The sequence below is a fragment of the Citrus sinensis genome, chromosome 3 (assembly GCF_022201045.2).
Source record: "Citrus sinensis cultivar Valencia sweet orange chromosome 3, DVS_A1.0, whole genome shotgun sequence".
Lineage (NCBI taxonomy): Eukaryota > Viridiplantae > Streptophyta > Magnoliopsida > Sapindales > Rutaceae > Citrus > Citrus sinensis.
Window position 1 is genome coordinate 37,148,759 of NC_068558.1, and position 18,654 is coordinate 37,167,412.

The 18,654-nt window shown below is 33.8% G+C and overlaps 2 protein-coding genes and 1 long non-coding RNA gene across 6 annotated transcripts; all 3 read left to right on the top strand.

Annotated features, from left to right (window-relative positions):
* Window positions 1-541: 541 nt before the first annotated feature.
* LOC127901340 (uncharacterized) lies at window positions 542-1,428 on the top strand. Its single transcript, XR_008053494.1, has 2 exons — window positions 542-789; window positions 928-1,428. It is a non-coding gene; the product is annotated as an uncharacterized LOC127901340 (long non-coding RNA).
* Window positions 1,429-3,044: 1,616 nt separating this feature from the next.
* Window positions 3,045-6,588, top strand: LOC102609975 (protein TRIGALACTOSYLDIACYLGLYCEROL 2, chloroplastic). 3 transcript variants are annotated; one of them, XM_006478686.4, is made up of 6 exons: window positions 3,045-3,207; window positions 3,425-3,971; window positions 4,124-4,453; window positions 4,900-5,015; window positions 5,909-5,999; window positions 6,113-6,588. In XM_006478686.4, exons 2-6 carry the CDS (start codon window positions 3,456-3,458, stop codon window positions 6,203-6,205), a joined length of 1,146 nt encoding a protein of 381 aa, XP_006478749.2. In that variant the 5' UTR covers window positions 3,045-3,207; window positions 3,425-3,455; the 3' UTR covers window positions 6,206-6,588. The 3 variants fall into 3 exon arrangements, 2 of the variants coding, with proteins under 2 accessions (XP_006478749.2, XP_006478750.2); XM_006478687.4 differs by having other exon boundaries at window positions 3,050-3,207; window positions 3,319-3,971; XR_003065598.2 differs by lacking the exon at window positions 6,113-6,588 and having other exon boundaries at window positions 3,050-3,207; window positions 3,319-3,971; window positions 4,889-5,015.
* A 6,449-nt stretch (window positions 6,589-13,037) lies between these two features.
* On the top strand, window positions 13,038-18,448 carry LOC102609198 (uncharacterized). Of its 2 annotated transcripts, XM_006478685.4 has the most exons (5): window positions 13,038-13,667; window positions 13,762-14,754; window positions 15,129-15,437; window positions 15,882-15,973; window positions 17,207-18,448. In XM_006478685.4, exons 2-5 carry the CDS (start codon window positions 13,786-13,788, stop codon window positions 18,081-18,083), a joined length of 2,247 nt encoding a protein of 748 aa, XP_006478748.2. In that variant the 5' UTR covers window positions 13,038-13,667; window positions 13,762-13,785; the 3' UTR covers window positions 18,084-18,448. The 2 variants fall into 2 exon arrangements, with proteins under 2 accessions (XP_006478748.2, XP_052294117.1); XM_052438157.1 differs by having other exon boundaries at window positions 13,039-14,754.
* The last annotated feature ends 206 nt before the right edge of the window (window positions 18,449-18,654 follow it).

Genomic DNA, 18,654 nt, shown 5'->3' on the forward strand with positions numbered 1-18,654 from the left:
AAAAATAGACAAAAGAAGTAAGAGGTGTATCCACTCAAGACATTCATGAGGGTGAAATTTAAACTGATCCAAAGTTGCAACAGACATGTAAATATAAAGTTTTGTGTTCCACCTTCCCTAGGGTTTCAATTAGAACTCCTAAGAGTGAAAAAACATACAAACCGGCAAATGAACATGCAATTAAATTAGGAAAGCTAATTGAAGAACTTTCGAGTTTAGAAATGGATGGTAATAAAAATGAAAAAAAAAATCAGTACTCTCTTCTTGTTAAACCCGCAAAAGGGAAAGGGCTAAAAAGCAAAAGAGTGTTCTCGCCCTGAATGGTTGACGAATTGTGGAATTTCTATGTTGAGAGTGGTGGGTGGGAAAATAAAAGTTGGAAGGATACGAGTGAAAAATAACAATTACCCTATGCGGCACGCGATTGTCGTTAGGGGTGGGCATATTTTAACCGAATCGATCCAAACCGACGGTTTGGATCGGTTTCATTAATAAAAACACTGGTTTCGGTTTATTGGATTGCAAACCGACATCACTCGGTTTGGATTTTGGTTTGGAAGGATTTCAAATGGATTCAAACCGATCCAATCCAAAATTTACACTTTCATACACAAAGGAAATGTACACTTTCATACACAATAGCATATCTCTTACTATAAAAACAAAAAGATAAACATAATTTTCCAAACACTCACGCCTCCGCCTCCACCTCCAGTGGTTCCTAATTCCTATCATTCTCTAACTCTTTCAATCTCAAATTCTCAATCGCTCATTCTCAAGTCTCCTGAGGTATGTTTTGATTTTATTTTTCTTGCTAAGATTTTATTTCATTTTAGTGAAAAGTAAAAATGGATTTTGGTATAATTGATGATAATTTATTTAATTAATTAATTCCATAACTAATTTTTTAATCTTTATTAATTATAGAAGCTCTCACCTCTTGTCGTTCTCAACTCTCTCAATCTCAATCGCTCATTCTCAAGTCTCATCGTCATAATTTCAAAAATCGAAACTTGAGGTATGTTTTGCTTTTGAAAGGCTCGAAGAAGAGGAACATGATGGACCATATATGAGTTTTTTCAATGAGAGGAAGACAGAACAGATCAGGCCACCCACTCCCGAAGATTGGAAAAATGCTGAAATATTTATTGAGTTTTTGAAAATTTTCAATGATGTTACAGTTGATTTCAGTGCTTCATTATCAGTGACATCTAACTTGTATTTTCATCGTCTTTGCACCATTCAAACCCAATTGCATTTGTATATTGAAAATGAGGACGTGCTTCTCAGTAAAATGGCTGAAAAAATGTATTCTGTTGTGAACAAATATAAAAGCAGTATGTATTCTGTTATTAGAACTCAAACCGATCCAAACCGATCCAATCGGTTTGGATCGGTTCGGTTTATAAAAAATTTATGTCTGTATCAGTTTGGGAATATTTCAAACCGATAAGTTTGGCCGATTGGATCGGTTCGGTTTATAAAAAATTTATGTCTATATCAGTTTGGGAATATTTCAAACCGATAAGTTTGGATCGATTTGATAATATATCTCAAACCGATCCAAACCGAATTTACCCACCCCTAATTTTCATGCCGTAAATTGGTGGGCTACCATTAGCAATATTTGTGAGTGGAGAGCCCAATACTTGTCAGTGGAGGGCCACACTTTATTCAAAGTTGTGGCAGCTCTTTTTTTTTTTTTTTTAACAATTACCTCTTATATTGTTAATAAATTATTAAGAAAATTATTTTATTTCCTTTTCAGTAATAAAAAATTTAAAATTATTGAATAGCTCGAGTGGATGTTGAATTTGAAATTTGCCCTACCAGAACTGTATTAAATTATGCAATTCACCGTCAAAGTGTTAATCTCTAATTCATCAATTTATTTTCAATTGTTTCGTTTACATTAAAGAAAGAAAGATTTGATGAATCAATATTTTCTGTACATTTTATCAAAATATACACATGCAGCAGTAAAATATAAATAAAAAATCACTCTAATTTATTTTCACAGAATATAAAATAAATAAATAAAAATATGAGTGATATGGGTTGCCCATGTTACGATGAATAATAACACTTTTCTATTGTTGGAGAGTTGCGAAATCATGTCACGGATAATAAAGGCAAATCATAAACCATAATTTTATTTGGAAAATTATTTTTTTTTAAAAAACTTAATTTTGCTGTTACTCAACAGTCAACAATAATAATTGGAGGGAAAATATCATAAATGGTAAATCCTAGAGATGGCAAAATCCTCCACGGATTTGGAGCCCCACCCCAAATGGGAAAAATTTTTAATAATTTTTGGGGAATGGGATGGGGAGTGGGGGAAAAGTAATCCACAAATTATTAACGGGGTGAGGTTTGGTATTGCACTTCCCACCCCACCCCCACCACAATCCCCATTATATATAAATATATTTTTAATTCTTATTTAATAATTTTTATTTTATCAACTATAATGTCAATTAATAATTTTTTTAATTTTTATGTAATATAAATAGAATATGAATAAAAGAAAACCCTACAATATTTTTCAACTTTAAAACATTATTATATATTTTTTTCTCTTTTAAGGAGTTGCTCTCTTTAAATATTTTTCACTTTTAATATCATTTTAAGATATTATTTCAAATTTTTAAAGATTTTTAAAAAAAATTTCAATACTTTATAATATGGTAATGATTTTATTTTAAGTCTTTAATTTTTAATTTACTGAAATCATATTTTTATATCTACTATAAAATAAGTAAATGGGGAATGAAGTTGGGATGGGGGAATCATTATCCACGTGGGGATTCCCCATCCCCAACCCACTAAATTTATTGAGAAATGAGGTGGGAAATAGTGGCAAAAATTTTTAATGGGGTAGGTATCCCCACCCCCACCCCGCCCCATTGCCATCCCTAGTAAATCCTAAATCCTATATAGCCAAATTCCAATTTAAATTGGGTCGGGTCGAATCGGATACCAAGATCCGAGCTTGAAAAACGAATCAGAATGACGAATAGACCCTCAAGTCACTCTGTGCTCAACTACCATGACCAGGACCAGGACCTTTTTTTTTTTTTTTAATTTTTTACTCGCTCTCTTTGGAAAATAGAAAACGAGCTTGGACTGAGGGAAAGTTGGCTTGGGGCTTTGCTTGTTAAGGATAATACGATCTTAGAATTTGAGAGTAAACCCTAATTCAAGGTAATCCCACAAATCTTTTTTTACTTTCGGTTGATCTTTGTTTTATTTTGTTTGTTTATTTTGGTTAAATATTCATCTTCCTCGCTCTGGCCTTTGAGTAAACGGGAACAGGACTTAAATATTGCTCAATTTAGATGATTCTGAATTTGGCCGAAGACACTTACTACCACTGACAATATTTTTTGGAACCTTTGGGATTGGTCATTCGTCATTGCAGCAGCTACAGTTGAACCGGGATCGTGGAGAGGATGGTTGGAAATTCTTTAGTCCAGGTTTCAACATGCCCCGCTGTGTTATCTTCGATGATTGCTCAATCTCGTAGTTCTTCAAATTTCTTGCCCTGTCTTCCGCCGAAACCAAAGGCAAAAGTTACCCGCATAAGAGCCTTGTCTGCTGATGCAGGACATGACCAACCGCCGTCTTCTTCGGAAGGAAAGAATCCGCTCACTGCCGTTATGGATGTGCCTCGGAATATTTGGAGACGAACATTACGTCCGTTGAGCGATTTCGGGTTTGGTCGGAGGAGTGTGTGGGAAGGTGGGGTGGGATTGTTTCTTGTATCGGGCACCGTTCTTCTTGCCCTCAGTTTGGCTTGGTTGAGGGGGTTCCAGCTGCGGTCTAAATTCAGGAAGTACCTGGCTGTGTTTGAGTTTTCGCAGGCTTGTGGTATATGTACAGGAACACCTGTGAGGATTAGAGGGGTGACTGTTGGCAATGTCATCCGTGTTAATCCTTCTCTTAAAAGTATTGAAGCAGTGGTCGAGGTGTGTTTCAATACCATAATTTTGTCGTGGATGTTTAAGTCTGGTTATCTTTCCATTTTGATAGTGAGGTATCTGAAACGTGTTGAAAAAAAAAAAAATTGGCTGTTCCACTTAGTTCATCTTTTCACTTTAAATGTTGTATTCTTTTGTAGGTTGAAGATGAAAAAACAGTTATACCACAAAATGCTCTGGTTGAAGTGAACCAGTCTGGTCTTCTGATGGAAACTTTAATCGATATAACACCTAGGGATCCAATTCCAACACCTACGGTTGGGCCTCTGGACCCAGAATGTGTTAGGGAAGGTCTAATTATGTGCGATAGACAAAAGATGAAGGGACATCAAGGAGTAAGTTTGGATGAACTGGTAGGGATAGTCACCCGTCTTGGACGAGAAATGGAGGGAATTGGTATTACCAATAGCTATTTGCTGGCTGAGCGAGTTTCTTCTGTTATTGAAGAGGCAAGGCCACTTCTTACAAAGGTGTGATGTGCCCTTCTAACTATTTTTTTCTTTTTTTAAAAAAATTTTTTCTGGTTTGAATGATAATAACTGATTCAGAGTAGTTGAACAGGACATACTTGTAGCGTAAATGTTAAACCATTTCGTGAAAAGATTAGGATTTTGCTAAGAAATTTGAAAATACAATGTTCTGATCTTTTCCTCTCTTAGGATTCCTTTGTCATTTGAATTTTTGTTTCAGGTATTTGTGGGAGAATTTGTACTTGTTAAAGAATTAATTTAGGTGATTTTGTGAAAGATAAATATGCAGGCCATTAACCAAAAGCTATTAATTTAAATATTTTAATCAAGCAAAATTTCCCCTTTTCACTGTGTAAAAGCATTATTGAACAAGATCCAAACTTCATTCTCGGTATTTGATGTATGCTCATGCACAATTCTTTGGCATTGATGTAGTGATGTCTCAGATTCAAGCCATGGCTGAAGATGTCCAACCTTTGTTGGCTGAAGTTCGTGATAGTGGTCTGCTTAAGGAAGTTGAGAGTTTAACCAGAAGCCTGACACAAGCCTCTGAAGATTTGAGGTGCAGTCTCCCGTTCTTCTCTGTTCATTTCTTATTTTGGCATACATGTCACATCACACGGTCACAATTTGGGGAAAAAAATTGTAATTCCCATAGTATAAAAGAGAAAGTTATTAATGTAAGGAAGAAAGAGATTGATATTCCTGACTTTGTGTGAGTTTATGAAAGCTGTATGGCACTTTTGCACCAAGAATGACTTGCATCTGACTTGCATAACCTGAGTGTGAGTTTATGACCAGGCCAAAAAAAAAAGTGCTTGCCTACGTGAACAGAGGTGCAGAATATTAAAAGTCAGTCTCTATATGTTGGCCTGGCTGTAAGTAGGATTAAAAAAAATTACAACTGTAATGAGAATTGTGATATGTGTCCGTGAGAAAAACACGTAGACGGGCAATTAGGAGACGTCAGTATGTATTGCACTTCAAAGACTGAATGTCCATTCTCCAGGCCTCTAGCTGTCAGCCTCTCATATAAACAGATGAATATAGTTGTAAAATTTGAGATATATTCTTGTTTCAATTTCAAAGGCTGATTTGTGTGTTTTGAGACCTGGTGAGGGAGTCATATAGCTGTTATTCTTAACTTTGTCTTGAAACAGTTATTGTTGAGAAACTGATTCCAGATGTTCACATTGAGTCAGTGGCCCTGTCAAATTTTCACCATTAGCATGTAAATCAATATTTGATCAAAATTTGGCCACAAACATTGCCTTGAGAAAAAGGCTCAACAGTAGACACAAAATGGAATGAATCTGTAGTTCCTCTCACTTTCTCAGGCAGACAAGTGCATATGGATGCATTTTCCTCCCCCTCCCTCTTTCTCCCTCTCTTTTAGCTGAAAGGCTGATAGACAATCCACTTTACTTTTTTTTTTTTTTTTTTTATAAATTGCAGACGGGTGCATTCATCAGTTATGACCCCCGAAAACTCTGAAATGATACAAAAATCTGTGTACTCTCTGATTTTTACTTTGAAGAACATTGAGGTAAAATTTTACTCTCTATATCCTTTTGCTATTTACTTGATTCTTCAACTGTTTTTGGTTAAATCTATATTTTCACTATTTGTCCCATCTTCTCCCTCCTTCCATCACTGCAGAATATAAGTTCCGATGTTCTGGGTTTCACTGGAGACGAGGTTACAAGACGGAATCTGAAGTCACTTATAAAGTCCCTCAGCAGGTTACTTTAAAGACTGTGATACGTGGAAAGAAAAGATGCAAGCACGTAACAGTTGATTAGATGGTAGGTTGGTAACAATGATTTTTAGCCTTCATTTATTGAAGGTTAGAGAAATTCACGTGTCAAAAGTCTTGTTCGCTCGAAACGCTGGGAAAGTCTCAATGCTTAGGTAGTTGGCACATTCTTTTATCTGATGGAAATGTGAAAGCAAGTTTTGTTCAAATTCTCTTCTTCCCAAATTAGTTGTGAATGCTTTGCTGCTGAAGCTTTATGGATATAGAAAAATTTGTTGCCAAGTTGAGAACATTTTCACTGTTTTGTGCTTGTAGGAGATTGGAATTCAACTATTTCTGCTGTCTGGTTCAAAGATGGAAATTTTCTTTATTTTCTCTCTATCATAATCTTCTTCGACTTGAAACATTTCCCTTCGATTTTGAAGGAACTTTACGGAAATTGCTTCGTTCAAGTATTTGATGATTGTTTAGACAAAAGCAGTTTATTCTCATCTCATTCTTGCATTTATCCTAAGTATGTGTAATATCATTTAGCTTAGATTATAAAAAGTTCAACATAACCCTGCTGGGTACTGGGTTTAAACTCTGTAATTGCATGTTGATCCAACTTGGGATTTGGTTATTGATGCATGTTGCCAATCTAACTCTTCCTGGTTTAAAAATTTCAAGTTTAACGCTTCAGTTTCTAATACTACAAAAATGTACTCTTAGCGATTATACCCAGTGTCTCATCGTCAAGACTCGTTTTCTGTCCTGCTTCCAATTATTAGTTGGTGAAATATATTCTCATGGAAAAGGACATGTGCCCATAGCGACTTAACCTCAAATCTTCCAAGCCACCCACCTTGTGGCCCTCTCTTAACACCACAATTAGGACTCTTACCCTCTGATTATTCGATAGGGACAGAAATTTCTTTCACAAAACGTGAGTGGACCGGATATATTTTTTTTAATATTAGAGCGGTAGATATATGTTAATATAGAAATTTAAATTTTGAATTATATCATAATAGTTAGTTTTTTTGGGGTTTTTTTTATTATAAATATAATTAATTGTTGATACATATTAGTTTTCTGAAAATAAAACCTCAAATGCTATTGAAATAACTTAGGGGGTTCATGGGTAATATAATTACAAATGAAAGCAAGCGGTATGCTTTTGAGTTGTTTAGTGGGTGGTACATGAACCGGCATTTTCAATTAGTAGGCATGACTATAAGTTAGAAAAATAATCATTGATGTATGAGACTTTTAATCCTTATTGTAATTCAAGCACGAGACAATACCCCACATATCTCAAGACTTTGTATGCATTGAGATTCCACATGCTTTAAATATTTTTCTCAATTCTTGATTGTAACATGGATTAGCGTGTGTGTGTGTGTGTGAAGGTGTGCATGAATAGCTGTCACCCCAAATAATAAAGCTTTTTTTTTTAATTTTGAATTTTTAAAGCACTATAATATTTAATTTTGAAATTATTTGTCAGTTGATGCAAAATAATTAACATACTAATTTATTTCATTGCTAAAAATTGATGGATTTTTTTTGGTTTGCCAACTATCTAACGCTTAATTACTTTTTGGTTGACTCAAATATGAGGTGCTTGTTGGTTCATTTGAACTTTTTTTTTGGTTATATTTAGATTAAAAAAATAAATATTTAATGACCTTTATATAAAAAAATTATTATTCATCTTTTTATTTTCCCATTTTACTTGAAAAAATACTATAAAAAAAATAAAAAAATAAAAGTATTTGAGACCAATTAAATGCAAGTTATCAACAACCACCGGCGCCAATATGAACACAACAAGTACACGAGTTTCAGGTGAGAGAGAGAGAAAGAGACGGAAGTCAAAATAATCACATGCTCTCGCCGTTTACTGTATTTAGTTTGGACGTATGTTATAAATCCTGCGTGTCATAATCATAATGGCTGACACACGTATCAGTCGTTGACTGATCTCCGCCGTTGTATTTGATACCATTGGTCCGTACTCCCCGTTCATAAATTTGTTTAATAATAATAGCAAATTTAGAATGTCCCTGATTTGAAATTAATTGAATCTACTAAAATTTAATTCAAGTGAGCAGTGGTGATTCCAAATAATCTTTATTTTATTTAATTCAGTATATTCAGTTTGATTTTGAATTAAAAATCAATTTGAAACATCAGGTTGGTCGGTGTTTTCTTTACTTAACTTTAAAGTAAAGGGTTTGAATCTTTCACTGCTGGTGAAAGTTTAGCATTTTTAAATTATGTATTTGTTTGAATTTATCGATCCAATAACTAGACAATAAGAGGTCTTATTAGTTGTGACTATTCACATTTGTAAATTACTTTTATCAATTTTATTCAACCTATTTAACCAAAAAAAAAAAAATACCGTTATACCTTATAACTTGAATACTGTCATATGACAAAAGAGTCAATAAAATCAACATGCAACATCTTACTTTTAAAATAAATAAGTTAGAAAAAATAAAAAAGTCAGTTCAGAATTACTTTCAGAAGGCTTAAAAATAATTTTGAAAATTTAAAAGTTAATTTTAGTGTTAGATAAAAAAAATTAAAAGTACTTTTGTCAAAATCAACTCCTCCTACAATTGATTTCAAAAAGTATAAAAAAGTAACATTTAAATTTTGATTTTGAGAATCAATTTGATTATTTCATACAATTTCACAAATATACTTGCAATTATTACCTTAACCAAAAACTATCCTCATTCGAATTGAAAACAAAATCAATATTTTAATAAATTTTGATTATAATTCAGGCATTTCTTTCCTTTACCCTATGCCTTCTTCATGTTTTACATTCCATTAAAAGTTCTCTAGGGCAACGAGGCGAGATACCAATACGAGTTTCGTCACCCTTTAACTAAATTCATCTTGCATTACGTCCATTTTATTCATTTGTTTACTTAAAATAGTTTAATAGTAAGATTAACGATCAAAACTCATAATATTTTAAAAAATAAATTTTATTAAATATTTAATTAATTTTTTTCACAACTGATTATTTTTATAACTCTAGTTACCAATAATTACTTTATATATAAAGAGAAAGAGGGAGAATTATGTCCTGTATGGGTCCTATATATATTTTCAAGTACGGAAAATCTACTTAGTTGAATATGTGTAGATTTTGTTCTGGTTAATTTATTAAATTAATTGACAGTGACCCCTTTCTGCTTTGAGATTGCTTCTCTGCTAATCATTCTTGCTTTGTCTTTAATTCGCCCGAATAATTACAACAACTTTAGAATATTCTGTGTGTATAATTTGTTTTAATCTGTAAAATTAATTAATTACTTTAAATTATGCTCTGTTTTCTTCAAGAAGAACAATTTCCAAGCATAGGTATCATTCGGTAATCAGTCAATTGATAGATGCTGTGTCGGCGAGCTTACTCAATGTAGTTTCCAAAAGTGAGAAATGATATTGTCCATGTATGCATGATTTTCTTTTGGTCTCTCCCTTCTCTCTTGTGCTTTTTTTTTTTTTTTAACCTTTTAGTGAAATCTAAAAGAATAAGAAAAATAAATAAAAAAAATCATACAAAGGAAAATCTATGGTCCTCCTTCCCCAAGAATCATGGACTCTTTGGATTCTCTCTTAATTCCTTTTCTTTGAGTATAAAGTTGTTATTATTGGGTGACAATTTTGTTGAAATTAAGATTAAAAAAATCATTTATGAGATTTTCCGTGATACCTCAAGTCAAAATTAAAAACAACTAAAGTTGTTTTGATAACTAATAAGTGGTAATAATAATAATAAAACCATAACTGTCGTGTAATGTTTGAGTGAAAAAGAGAGCGAAGCTCGATTTTTTTTTTCCCCCCCCCCCCCCCCCCTCTCCAAAAAAGAAAAAAAAATTTCTCAAGTTAACATTCACAAATACAAGTTATTTAGTAAAAGTATTATTAGAAGAGTGAAAATGTAGATGATTTGCCATGATAATATTACATTAATTAATATAAAAATTATAGTATTTACTAATGAAAAAATTATCATTTTATGTTTTTTTTTTCTTTTGATCTAATTGAAATCATGGGATAGTGGTAGTTTATATAAGTTCGAATTTCAATTAAGGCTTCATGTATCCTCAAAAATTATTCTCGTTCAAAGATGTAATTAGCATCTTTCACTTCTTTAATAGAAACATGACCTCTTTCTTTGGGGTAGTGGGGAACAATTACAAGACCCAAAAGAAAGTGGTATTCACAATTATGATGCTTAATTAATAATTAATCATGTTTAAGTGGCTTGCTTTTGTTTTTAACTTGTTGACAACTTAGCTTTATTTTTTTTTATTTATTATTTTTTTGCTCAAATGGTAACAAACATTATCTAAATCGCAATAATGTTGCATCATGTCACTACTGAATGAATTATGAGCAATTGTAATGCGGACTTCTAGATCCTGTTGTTTGACTTGGTAATGTCAACCATATTAAAAACAATGCTTCATTGTTTGAATTCACTTTTTTTCTGGCACGTTCATTTTATTTACTTTTAATTGGCCTTTTTCCGGGAAAATTCTTGCTAATTTCCGAGAAAACAAACATGATGGGGTTGTTTGTGCTTTTATTTAACCTTTTTTTTATCCCTTTACCTAACACACAATCTCTAACTATGCAGTTAGGTTTTGGAAAAGAAAAAGAAAAAAAAGAAAGAAAGCATAGACCAATTATTTTTGAAACATGGTTTGATTGGTGATTTTCTCATGTAACCCCAATATTATATCCTCCAAGATTGTCCCCCAACTAAATAATGGTCTATACATTATATGATAAACGAATTAAAAAGATATGCCAAAACTATGTGGATCAAGACCATCCAGCCAACCAAAAACAAACCCTTTTTTAAAAAAAATATTATAATAGACAACTAACATGGAACTAACTCCATACACATAATTTTATATGAAATAATTTAGCTATTTTAAAATGACAATCAGAGGGTATCAATTATTCATTGGAGAGGGGAAAAAAAGGATGAATAAGAGAAAAATAAGCTGATGAAAGATGTGAACTAAGTACCTATATGGATGGTCCCAAATCATTGGCTTGCTATCAGCCAATATTTTGAGCAGATTCAAATGGGATCCGGAGTGCAACTTTTAAAAATTGGATCTAGTAGAAATTGACATAAAATATTTTTAAACATTAGTAATAGGGGTTGAAATTTTTAAACTATTTGAATAATATTTGGATTTTGTTTTAAAATATAAAAGTTAAGTTAATTGGAGCAGTTTTCAATCAATTCAGTATAAATTGGTTAGACGGGTGAATTTCAGTGACTGAGTTGTTATTTTATTTTCACAATAAACCATCATTCAATAGGTTACATCAAATTTTTGTGCATAATCAAAATAAATTGATTTGAAAATTTTACAAAACCAATGCAATAATATTCAGTAGTCTTGAAACAACGAAATTCACCACTATTCATTTTATTTGACATTAATTTGTTCCCACCCAAAAAAAAAAAAGAATTGAAAGAATAAACATTCTTTTTGTGAAAATTGTAAAATCAAGGATACATCATGTTGGTGGTGACAATACTTCACATCTTGAGATAGTGAAATTTCAATGCCATATATACCTTTGTTAATGAATTATTTTGCAAGTTTGTGGATTGGGGGGTCCCATCTCCAATTGCCTACCACATGTTGGGTATGTTGCTTGAGAGCCATTCTCTTAAACAATTTGTAGCTAACACACCCAAAAAATAAAATAAAAAATAGAAGCAAGATAGAGAGATGAGTGCACTTATCTTGGGGATGTGACAACTTTTCAGGCTAGCCGACACCCCATTACATCGTTTTTGACATCCCCATAGCTTGGCACATGCACCCATTTCCATTACAAAATCAATTAACACTTCTAAAACTATGTATAAAAAAAAGAGAGAAGTTTATTGATTCTCCAATTCACTAAAGTTAAAATATAAATGTTTAATTCTACGTATGTAAAATATTTAGGTTCAAGATATCTAACTCTATATCTCATAAGTGATTTTTAAGTAATTTCATTTAGTTGACTGCTTGGATTCTAACTCTTAGAAAATATAAGAGACTAAAATATAAATATAAAATTTATTCACCCTTAACTTTTTTAAAAAGAAAAAAAAAGGTTTATATTTTGCTAAGTAAATTGGTAATTTCGTTTGAATGAAAATAGTAGTCTGATATTTGAACTCTACATAAGAAGAAAATTGAGTTACATTTAGAATATAATAAAAAACAGTTTATAGTTGGCTATATGCTCACCTTTATCATTAAATCGTTTATATAGGTCTTTACATATAGTATGTTACATTGAACGTACCATACACAACTAATAAGAACCACACAAATTGTGGGACCCACATAATTATGTGGTTCTTGTTAGTTGTGTATGGTACATTTAATGTAACATAGCAAAATCCTTATATATATTCTTTTATTGTAATTATGATGGTCAAAATAAACAAGAAATTAAAAATAAATAAATTTGTACATATATTTATATTCTCTGCCAAGATTCGGCTGCAGTTACTGTTAAGAATTCCATAAAATTGGCTCAACAAAAAAAACAAGTCACAAACTCAACCAAAGCCAAAGCGTTTGTCAGTGTCCATTTTCTTTTACAAGATACATCTTAGTCCATGTGTTTGGATATATGTGTTTGTGTCAGAATCTGACACATTTCATATGTGAAGAATCATAAATAATCAAACCATATTACGTATAAATAAATATAAACAAAGATGTTAAGGATATCTATACACATATACGTAGAGGAGATGATGGATACACTATACATATTTGTTCACGTCAATCATGCATTGAAGAGTAAGCCTGGCTTCAATTATTATTCCTCCTTTTTAACCTGCTCCCATGTTACACACATTGCACTTCATTCATTTCTTCTCAATGTTAGGTTTCTTTTTCTCTCTTTATCTTCTAAAAAAGTTGCCTTTTGCTCTCATTGGGTTTCTTTTCAGCCGGTATAATTTATTTTATAGTAACTTGCAAGCCCAGCCAAAAGATTTTATCAGTTTTGTACTTTGTTTCCGCTCTTTCTATTCTGTTCTGTTTTTGTTTTCTTCATAAAATGTGAATTGCTCTTTATCACTCCCACCCATTAATTGCTTTTTGGGTCACTGAGTTTTTGGTAAAGCTTTTATTATTTATTTTCGTTTTTCCCAGCTGTACACCATTATTACTGTTACTTATCAAAATACCAAAACCTTCCCATTCAGTTTAGTTTCTTGCCTTTGTTTCCGTATTTAGTGATATTTTCTTTTTGATATTAAAGTCAGTTGAGTTGGGGTATAATCTGTTTTTGTTTTTTGTGTTTTTAGTAATTCTTTGTGCCTTTATTATTATTATTAGTACCGAAAAGCTTCGACAGGTTCCTAATCTGAATCCAAAGAAATATCTCTGAGTTGTTCTCTCAATCTGGGTATTGATCAAATTCCAATCTTTTTGAGTGTTTCTTGAAGATCTCTTGTGCTGTTACATGAAATCTTGAATCATTTCCATCTGGGTTGCCACAGTAATGCAAATTGGAAGTTTCAGCAATGGCAAATCTTGTGCCTGGTGTGCTTCTCAAGCTTTTACAACACATGAACACAGATGTGAAGGTTGCTGGTGAGCATAGGTCTTCTCTGTTGCAAGTTGTGAGCATAGTGCCTGCATTAGCCGGAGGTGAGCTTTTCCCCAACCAAGGCTTTTACTTGAAGGTTTCGGATTCATCCCATGCTACCTACGTATCTTTGCCTGATGAACATGATGATTTAATTCTTAGTGATAAGATTCAGTTAGGCCAGTTTATTCATGTTGAGAGGCTTGAATCTGCTTCTCCTGTCCCCATTCTTCGTGGGGTTAGGCCTGTTCCGGGGAGGCATCCTTGTGTAGGAAGCCCTGAAGATATTGTGGCAACTCATTCTCTTGGGTTCCTCAACAATGATAATAAGAGTAGTAATAGCTCTTCGTGTTCTAAGCCTGGGGAGAAAGTGAAATCACCTGTGAAAGTAGTGTCAGGCAATAGTCATGTTGGTGAAAAGGAGAAGGTTGTTGGGAATAAATTGAACGGTGGAGCTAAAGATGATCCATTGGAGAAGAAAAGGGGGACTTTGAGTAGATCGAATTCTCAATTGTCGAAGGCATTAACTTTAAATGTGAAGAAGGAAGTTTTAGGGAAATCGAAGTCATCAAGTTCAAGGTCAATCCCATCTTCTCCGACTAGTGTTTATTCATTGCCGACATCATTTGAGAAATTTGCCAACGGAGTTAAGCATCAATCAAGGATTAAGGGATTGGATAAGGTGACAGCAAAGGTGGGATCAGTGGAAAAGGTGAGTTCTGTTCGTGGGGGGAGTCCCACTGCAAGGAGGTTACCTGTTATCAAGAATTTAGTTCAAGGGTTTGAGTTTGGGGCCAAGGCTTTGCGGAAGAGCTGGGAAGGGAATTTGGAGGTGAAGACTAGGGAGAATTCAAAATTGAGAGCTGCCAAACATGATCCCAAGCCTGAAGCTCGGAGTACTTCTGTGAGTTTAATCATTTGTCTTAATTGCTTAAATTAAATTGAGAATGTGTTTGTTGATTTGTGATTAGAAGAAAAGTGGAAGAGATGCTTGTCTATGGACTTGAAAAAAGTGACTTAATTAAATTTTGAACCAGTGATTAATTTGGTATTTTTTAAGGATCTGATCACTAAGTGTTGGTTCGTGCATTTTTTTCCCCATTTTTTAGATTTTCTGTTATCTCCTAGAAGGTTTTATCAAAATAACAAATTTCTTGTTGCATTCCTTTCAATCTAAGCATTGTTTTTTGGATTCTTTATTTCATTTTATATTATATTATATTTTATTATTCATGTTAAACACTTTTGCCCTTCATCTAATTAAGTCCTACTTTCCAGGCTCCTAGAAGAAGCACATCAAGTGATAGGTTACCATCGAAAGAGGATGGTAAGGTTCATATGTCTGCAAAAGCATCTAAAGAGGAGAACAAGTTTCAAACCCCTGCCAAGAAGATTCCTGCAAATGGAATGTTGAATGATCAAGAACAATCAAATAAGAAAAAAACTTTCATTGGAAGGAAATCAGGGGAACCGAATAATAATGGTCTTCCAGGAAATTTGGTCAAGGTTCCAATAAATAGTAGAAGATTAACAGATGGAAGTGTTTCATGGGCTGCGCTTCCCTCTTCCCTTGCAAAGCTTGGAAAGGTAAAAACCACATGATGACTTGGTTCTTGATAAGTTCCTTAGCCTTCAATAAAGAGAGCTTCTTTTAAGCTTCTTCCTGTTGAATTTTTATCCTGCTTATGCATACAGTTCTTTGCTTGCTGTCAGCATCTCTTGCACACTTGTAATCACACACTGATACATGCATTCATGGGCTATTGGATACTGGAAGCACAGATATTTGTTAAAACTTCAGAGTGTTTCTCTTTTGCATAAATTCCCTTGATTATATTTACCGAAGAATTTGCTGAGATATTTTGTAAGTTGAGGTTTGAACCTGATGTTACTTGATCCATTCTGCTTGCTTCAGTAATTTGTCTCCTCAGGCAAATGTGAACCAAGTAGTTAGCTTTAAAAGTCAGAAATTTGTCAATTTCATCCTCTCTAAACCTCATATTTCTTATGAAAACCTATTTGTTATTACAGGAAGTAATGAAGCACAGAGATGCAGCGCAGACAGCTGCAATAGAGGCTATGCTGGAGGCTTCTGCTTCAGAGAGGTTACTTCGATGTTTAAGGTATGACGTTCCCAAAATAAACGATGTCATTGTAGTCAAACTAGGTGTATTATTTTGCATTGGATACTATGAATTATGTACCATCTGTGAAAGACTCCTTTTCTCCCCTTGCTAATCTTGTATAGGATGTCTGTCTTGATTTTTAAATATGCTGAGAGGATTCTTAATAGCTTGAGTCCAATAGATTGGTACATAGCCTAGATTGTCCATTATTTCCTTAAATTTTTTTGTCTAGAGGATCTGTGTCAAAATAACAGTTTGATTAATGCTTTGACCTTGAACTTTAAGATCAATTAGAACAAGTAGAAATAATTTGAAATATATCTCTTTGCCTGTTGATAGTTCATGTGGATAAGCAGAACTCCCAAATCTCTGTCAGAGTGTGCATGATTTGCTTTCTCGTTTTGAGGGTAGGAATGCAAAATAGGCATGAATTCTGAAGACTTTCCAACTTTTCGTCGCTTTAGGATGATCAATCAATTAGGGGTAGCATGAGCTGTAGGTTATTAGTGCTCTGCTCTTGCCCCTTTTCTCATAAACTTAAAATTCATACTTTTAAGTAAGATGAACTAGGGCTAATAACCAACCTAAATATGGTAGAAGAGGTGTTCAGCTACCAACCCAAAAAAAAATATTTCAGTAGCAACCAATCAAACACCAATTTGTAGTTGACTTCCTATAGATGATGACAAATCTGAGATGACTGAAATTGGTATTTTTCACCAATGTAGATATATAATCTCAATTTTCAAACATCATAATTATCATCATTCATGAGCAGCAGCAACAGTCAAACTGCTGCAACAAATCTGAGATGACTGAACACCTTTGCTGCATGGTTGGAATTCAGAGTTTGTTCAGAGCTGGAATGATTTAGTTGGAAGATAAAATTATTGAGTGGCCTAATAAAAGGGAATGATGATGGTACAGACTGTTTAAGTAAAACCGTAGACTTATTGCATGATGAGGCTGCGAATTAGTGGATAAAGGATATACAATTGTTTTATAGAAATGTCATAGATACGCTATCATGTGGTATTGTTTGTGGCATTTAGGCAGCGTGTTCATTTATGTGGACCTATGCCTATAGTGAATTTTGGAAATTCTTAATTTTAAGCGAAATTTAAGTATATTTTCTGTTGTGGTGGTACTTTATTTCGTATTTTCTCTTTATGTAAGGCCTTATGAATTGGACCTTTTGATCCAACTCATCTACTCTTATTCCTCTTGCAGCTTGTATTCTGAGCTAACATCCTCTGCCAATGAAGACAATCCACAGCCAGCTGTGGAGCAATTCTTGACGCTTCATTCAAGCTTGAATAATGCTCGCATGATTGCTGATTCTCTATCAAAAATTCTACCAGTTGGTTCGTCCCCAGATCAGGAGGAAAATCCTTCAGAAGAAGCACTAAAGGTCACATCAGATAGACGGAAGCATGCAGCCTCTTGGGTCCAAGCTGCATTAGCCACTAATTTATCATCGTTCTCTGTTTTTAGTAAAGAAACCAACTCTACTCTTTCAGCTCCTGCGGCCTCTTCTCAAGGCCAAAAGATTGTTTCTGCCAATCAACCAATGATAGTGCTAGAAAATTCCGCTAAGAATGTTTCAGCGAAAACCCCAGGGAAACCCCGTTCAACAGTTGTCTCTAAGCTTGTTGCATCAGGAGCAATTCGCAGACCTGGTGATAGTCCAGCCACTGGTCAGAAGCCACAGCCCCAACCCCTACCAGAATGGACCAGAGGAAATGGCCTTGACGAGGCTGTTGACTTGGCAGAGATGTTGCAGATGGAGTCACAGGATTGGTTCTTGGGTTTTGTCGAAAGGTTCTTGGATGCTGATGTTGATACCTCGTCTCTTTCTGATAATGGTCAAATAGCAGGGATGTTGTCTCAGCTCAAGAGTGTGAACGACTGGTTAGACAAGATTGGGTCCAGCAAGGATGAAGTAGAAGCACCCCGTGTTTCAGCTGAGACAGTTGATAGGCTAAGGAAGAAAATATACGAGTATCTTCTCACACATGTCGAATCAGCAGCTGCTGCACTTGGCAGCGGCTCACAATCTTCACCACGAGTTCAAGCAGCAGAAACAAAATCAAAAAAGGTGACTTGACTTCCCTTCACGAGTTGCATGATCCTCAATGTATATGCAGTATCCCTTTGACCACCAAGTGGTTCCAGGAGCTGGGTGACCTAATTTATATGTACATAAAAATCCTACACAAGGGTTGTGGTATAGATTGGAGTAGAACTTAAAAGTCATGTTGAATATCAAAAGAGAGGCATTGGATATGAAGTGCAAAGAATTTTCACATTTGTTGGCATTTGTTTATTGAAATTATACAAATGAAAACAGTTTGGAGAGAGTAGGAATTTGTTCTTTTTCATCATCCACCAGGGCGGATCTGTAATCATATTGATTATTATCATTGCAATTGCAATTTATTATCTATAAGTTACCAAACTTTGCATTCAGAATTTTTTTTAAAATTATTGTGCTAATTTTATAACACCTATCGACGAGTGACAAACAAGTGACACGCAAGCCATGTATTATGCAGTCAAGTATTTTAGTATTCAAGACTTATGATTATTTATTTATTTATTATTTGAGGGATAAATGTAAAAAATTGAGGAAAATTGATCGCCGGGACTGAGAGCATGGTGGCAGACTAGTAAAAATG

Bases quoted from the DNA above. Each gene is read 5' to 3' on its own strand.
- LOC102609975 (XM_006478686.4), top strand. From the start codon at position 3,456: ATGGTTGGAAATTCTTTAGTCCAGGTTTCAACATGCCCCGCTGTGTTA. The intron at 3,972-4,123 runs GTGTGTTTCAAT...ATTCTTTTGTAG, and splicing joins GTATTGAAGCAGTGGTCGAG to GTTGAAGATGAAAAAACAGT. The intron at 5,016-5,908 runs GTGCAGTCTCCC...TATAAATTGCAG, and splicing joins CAAGCCTCTGAAGATTTGAG to ACGGGTGCATTCATCAGTTA.
- LOC102609198 (XM_006478685.4), top strand. From the start codon at position 13,786: ATGGCAAATCTTGTGCCTGGTGTGCTTCTCAAGCTTTTACAACACATG. The intron at 15,438-15,881 runs GTAAAAACCACA...TTGTTATTACAG, and splicing joins CCCTTGCAAAGCTTGGAAAG to GAAGTAATGAAGCACAGAGA. The intron at 15,974-17,206 runs GTATGACGTTCC...TTCCTCTTGCAG, and splicing joins AGGTTACTTCGATGTTTAAG to CTTGTATTCTGAGCTAACAT.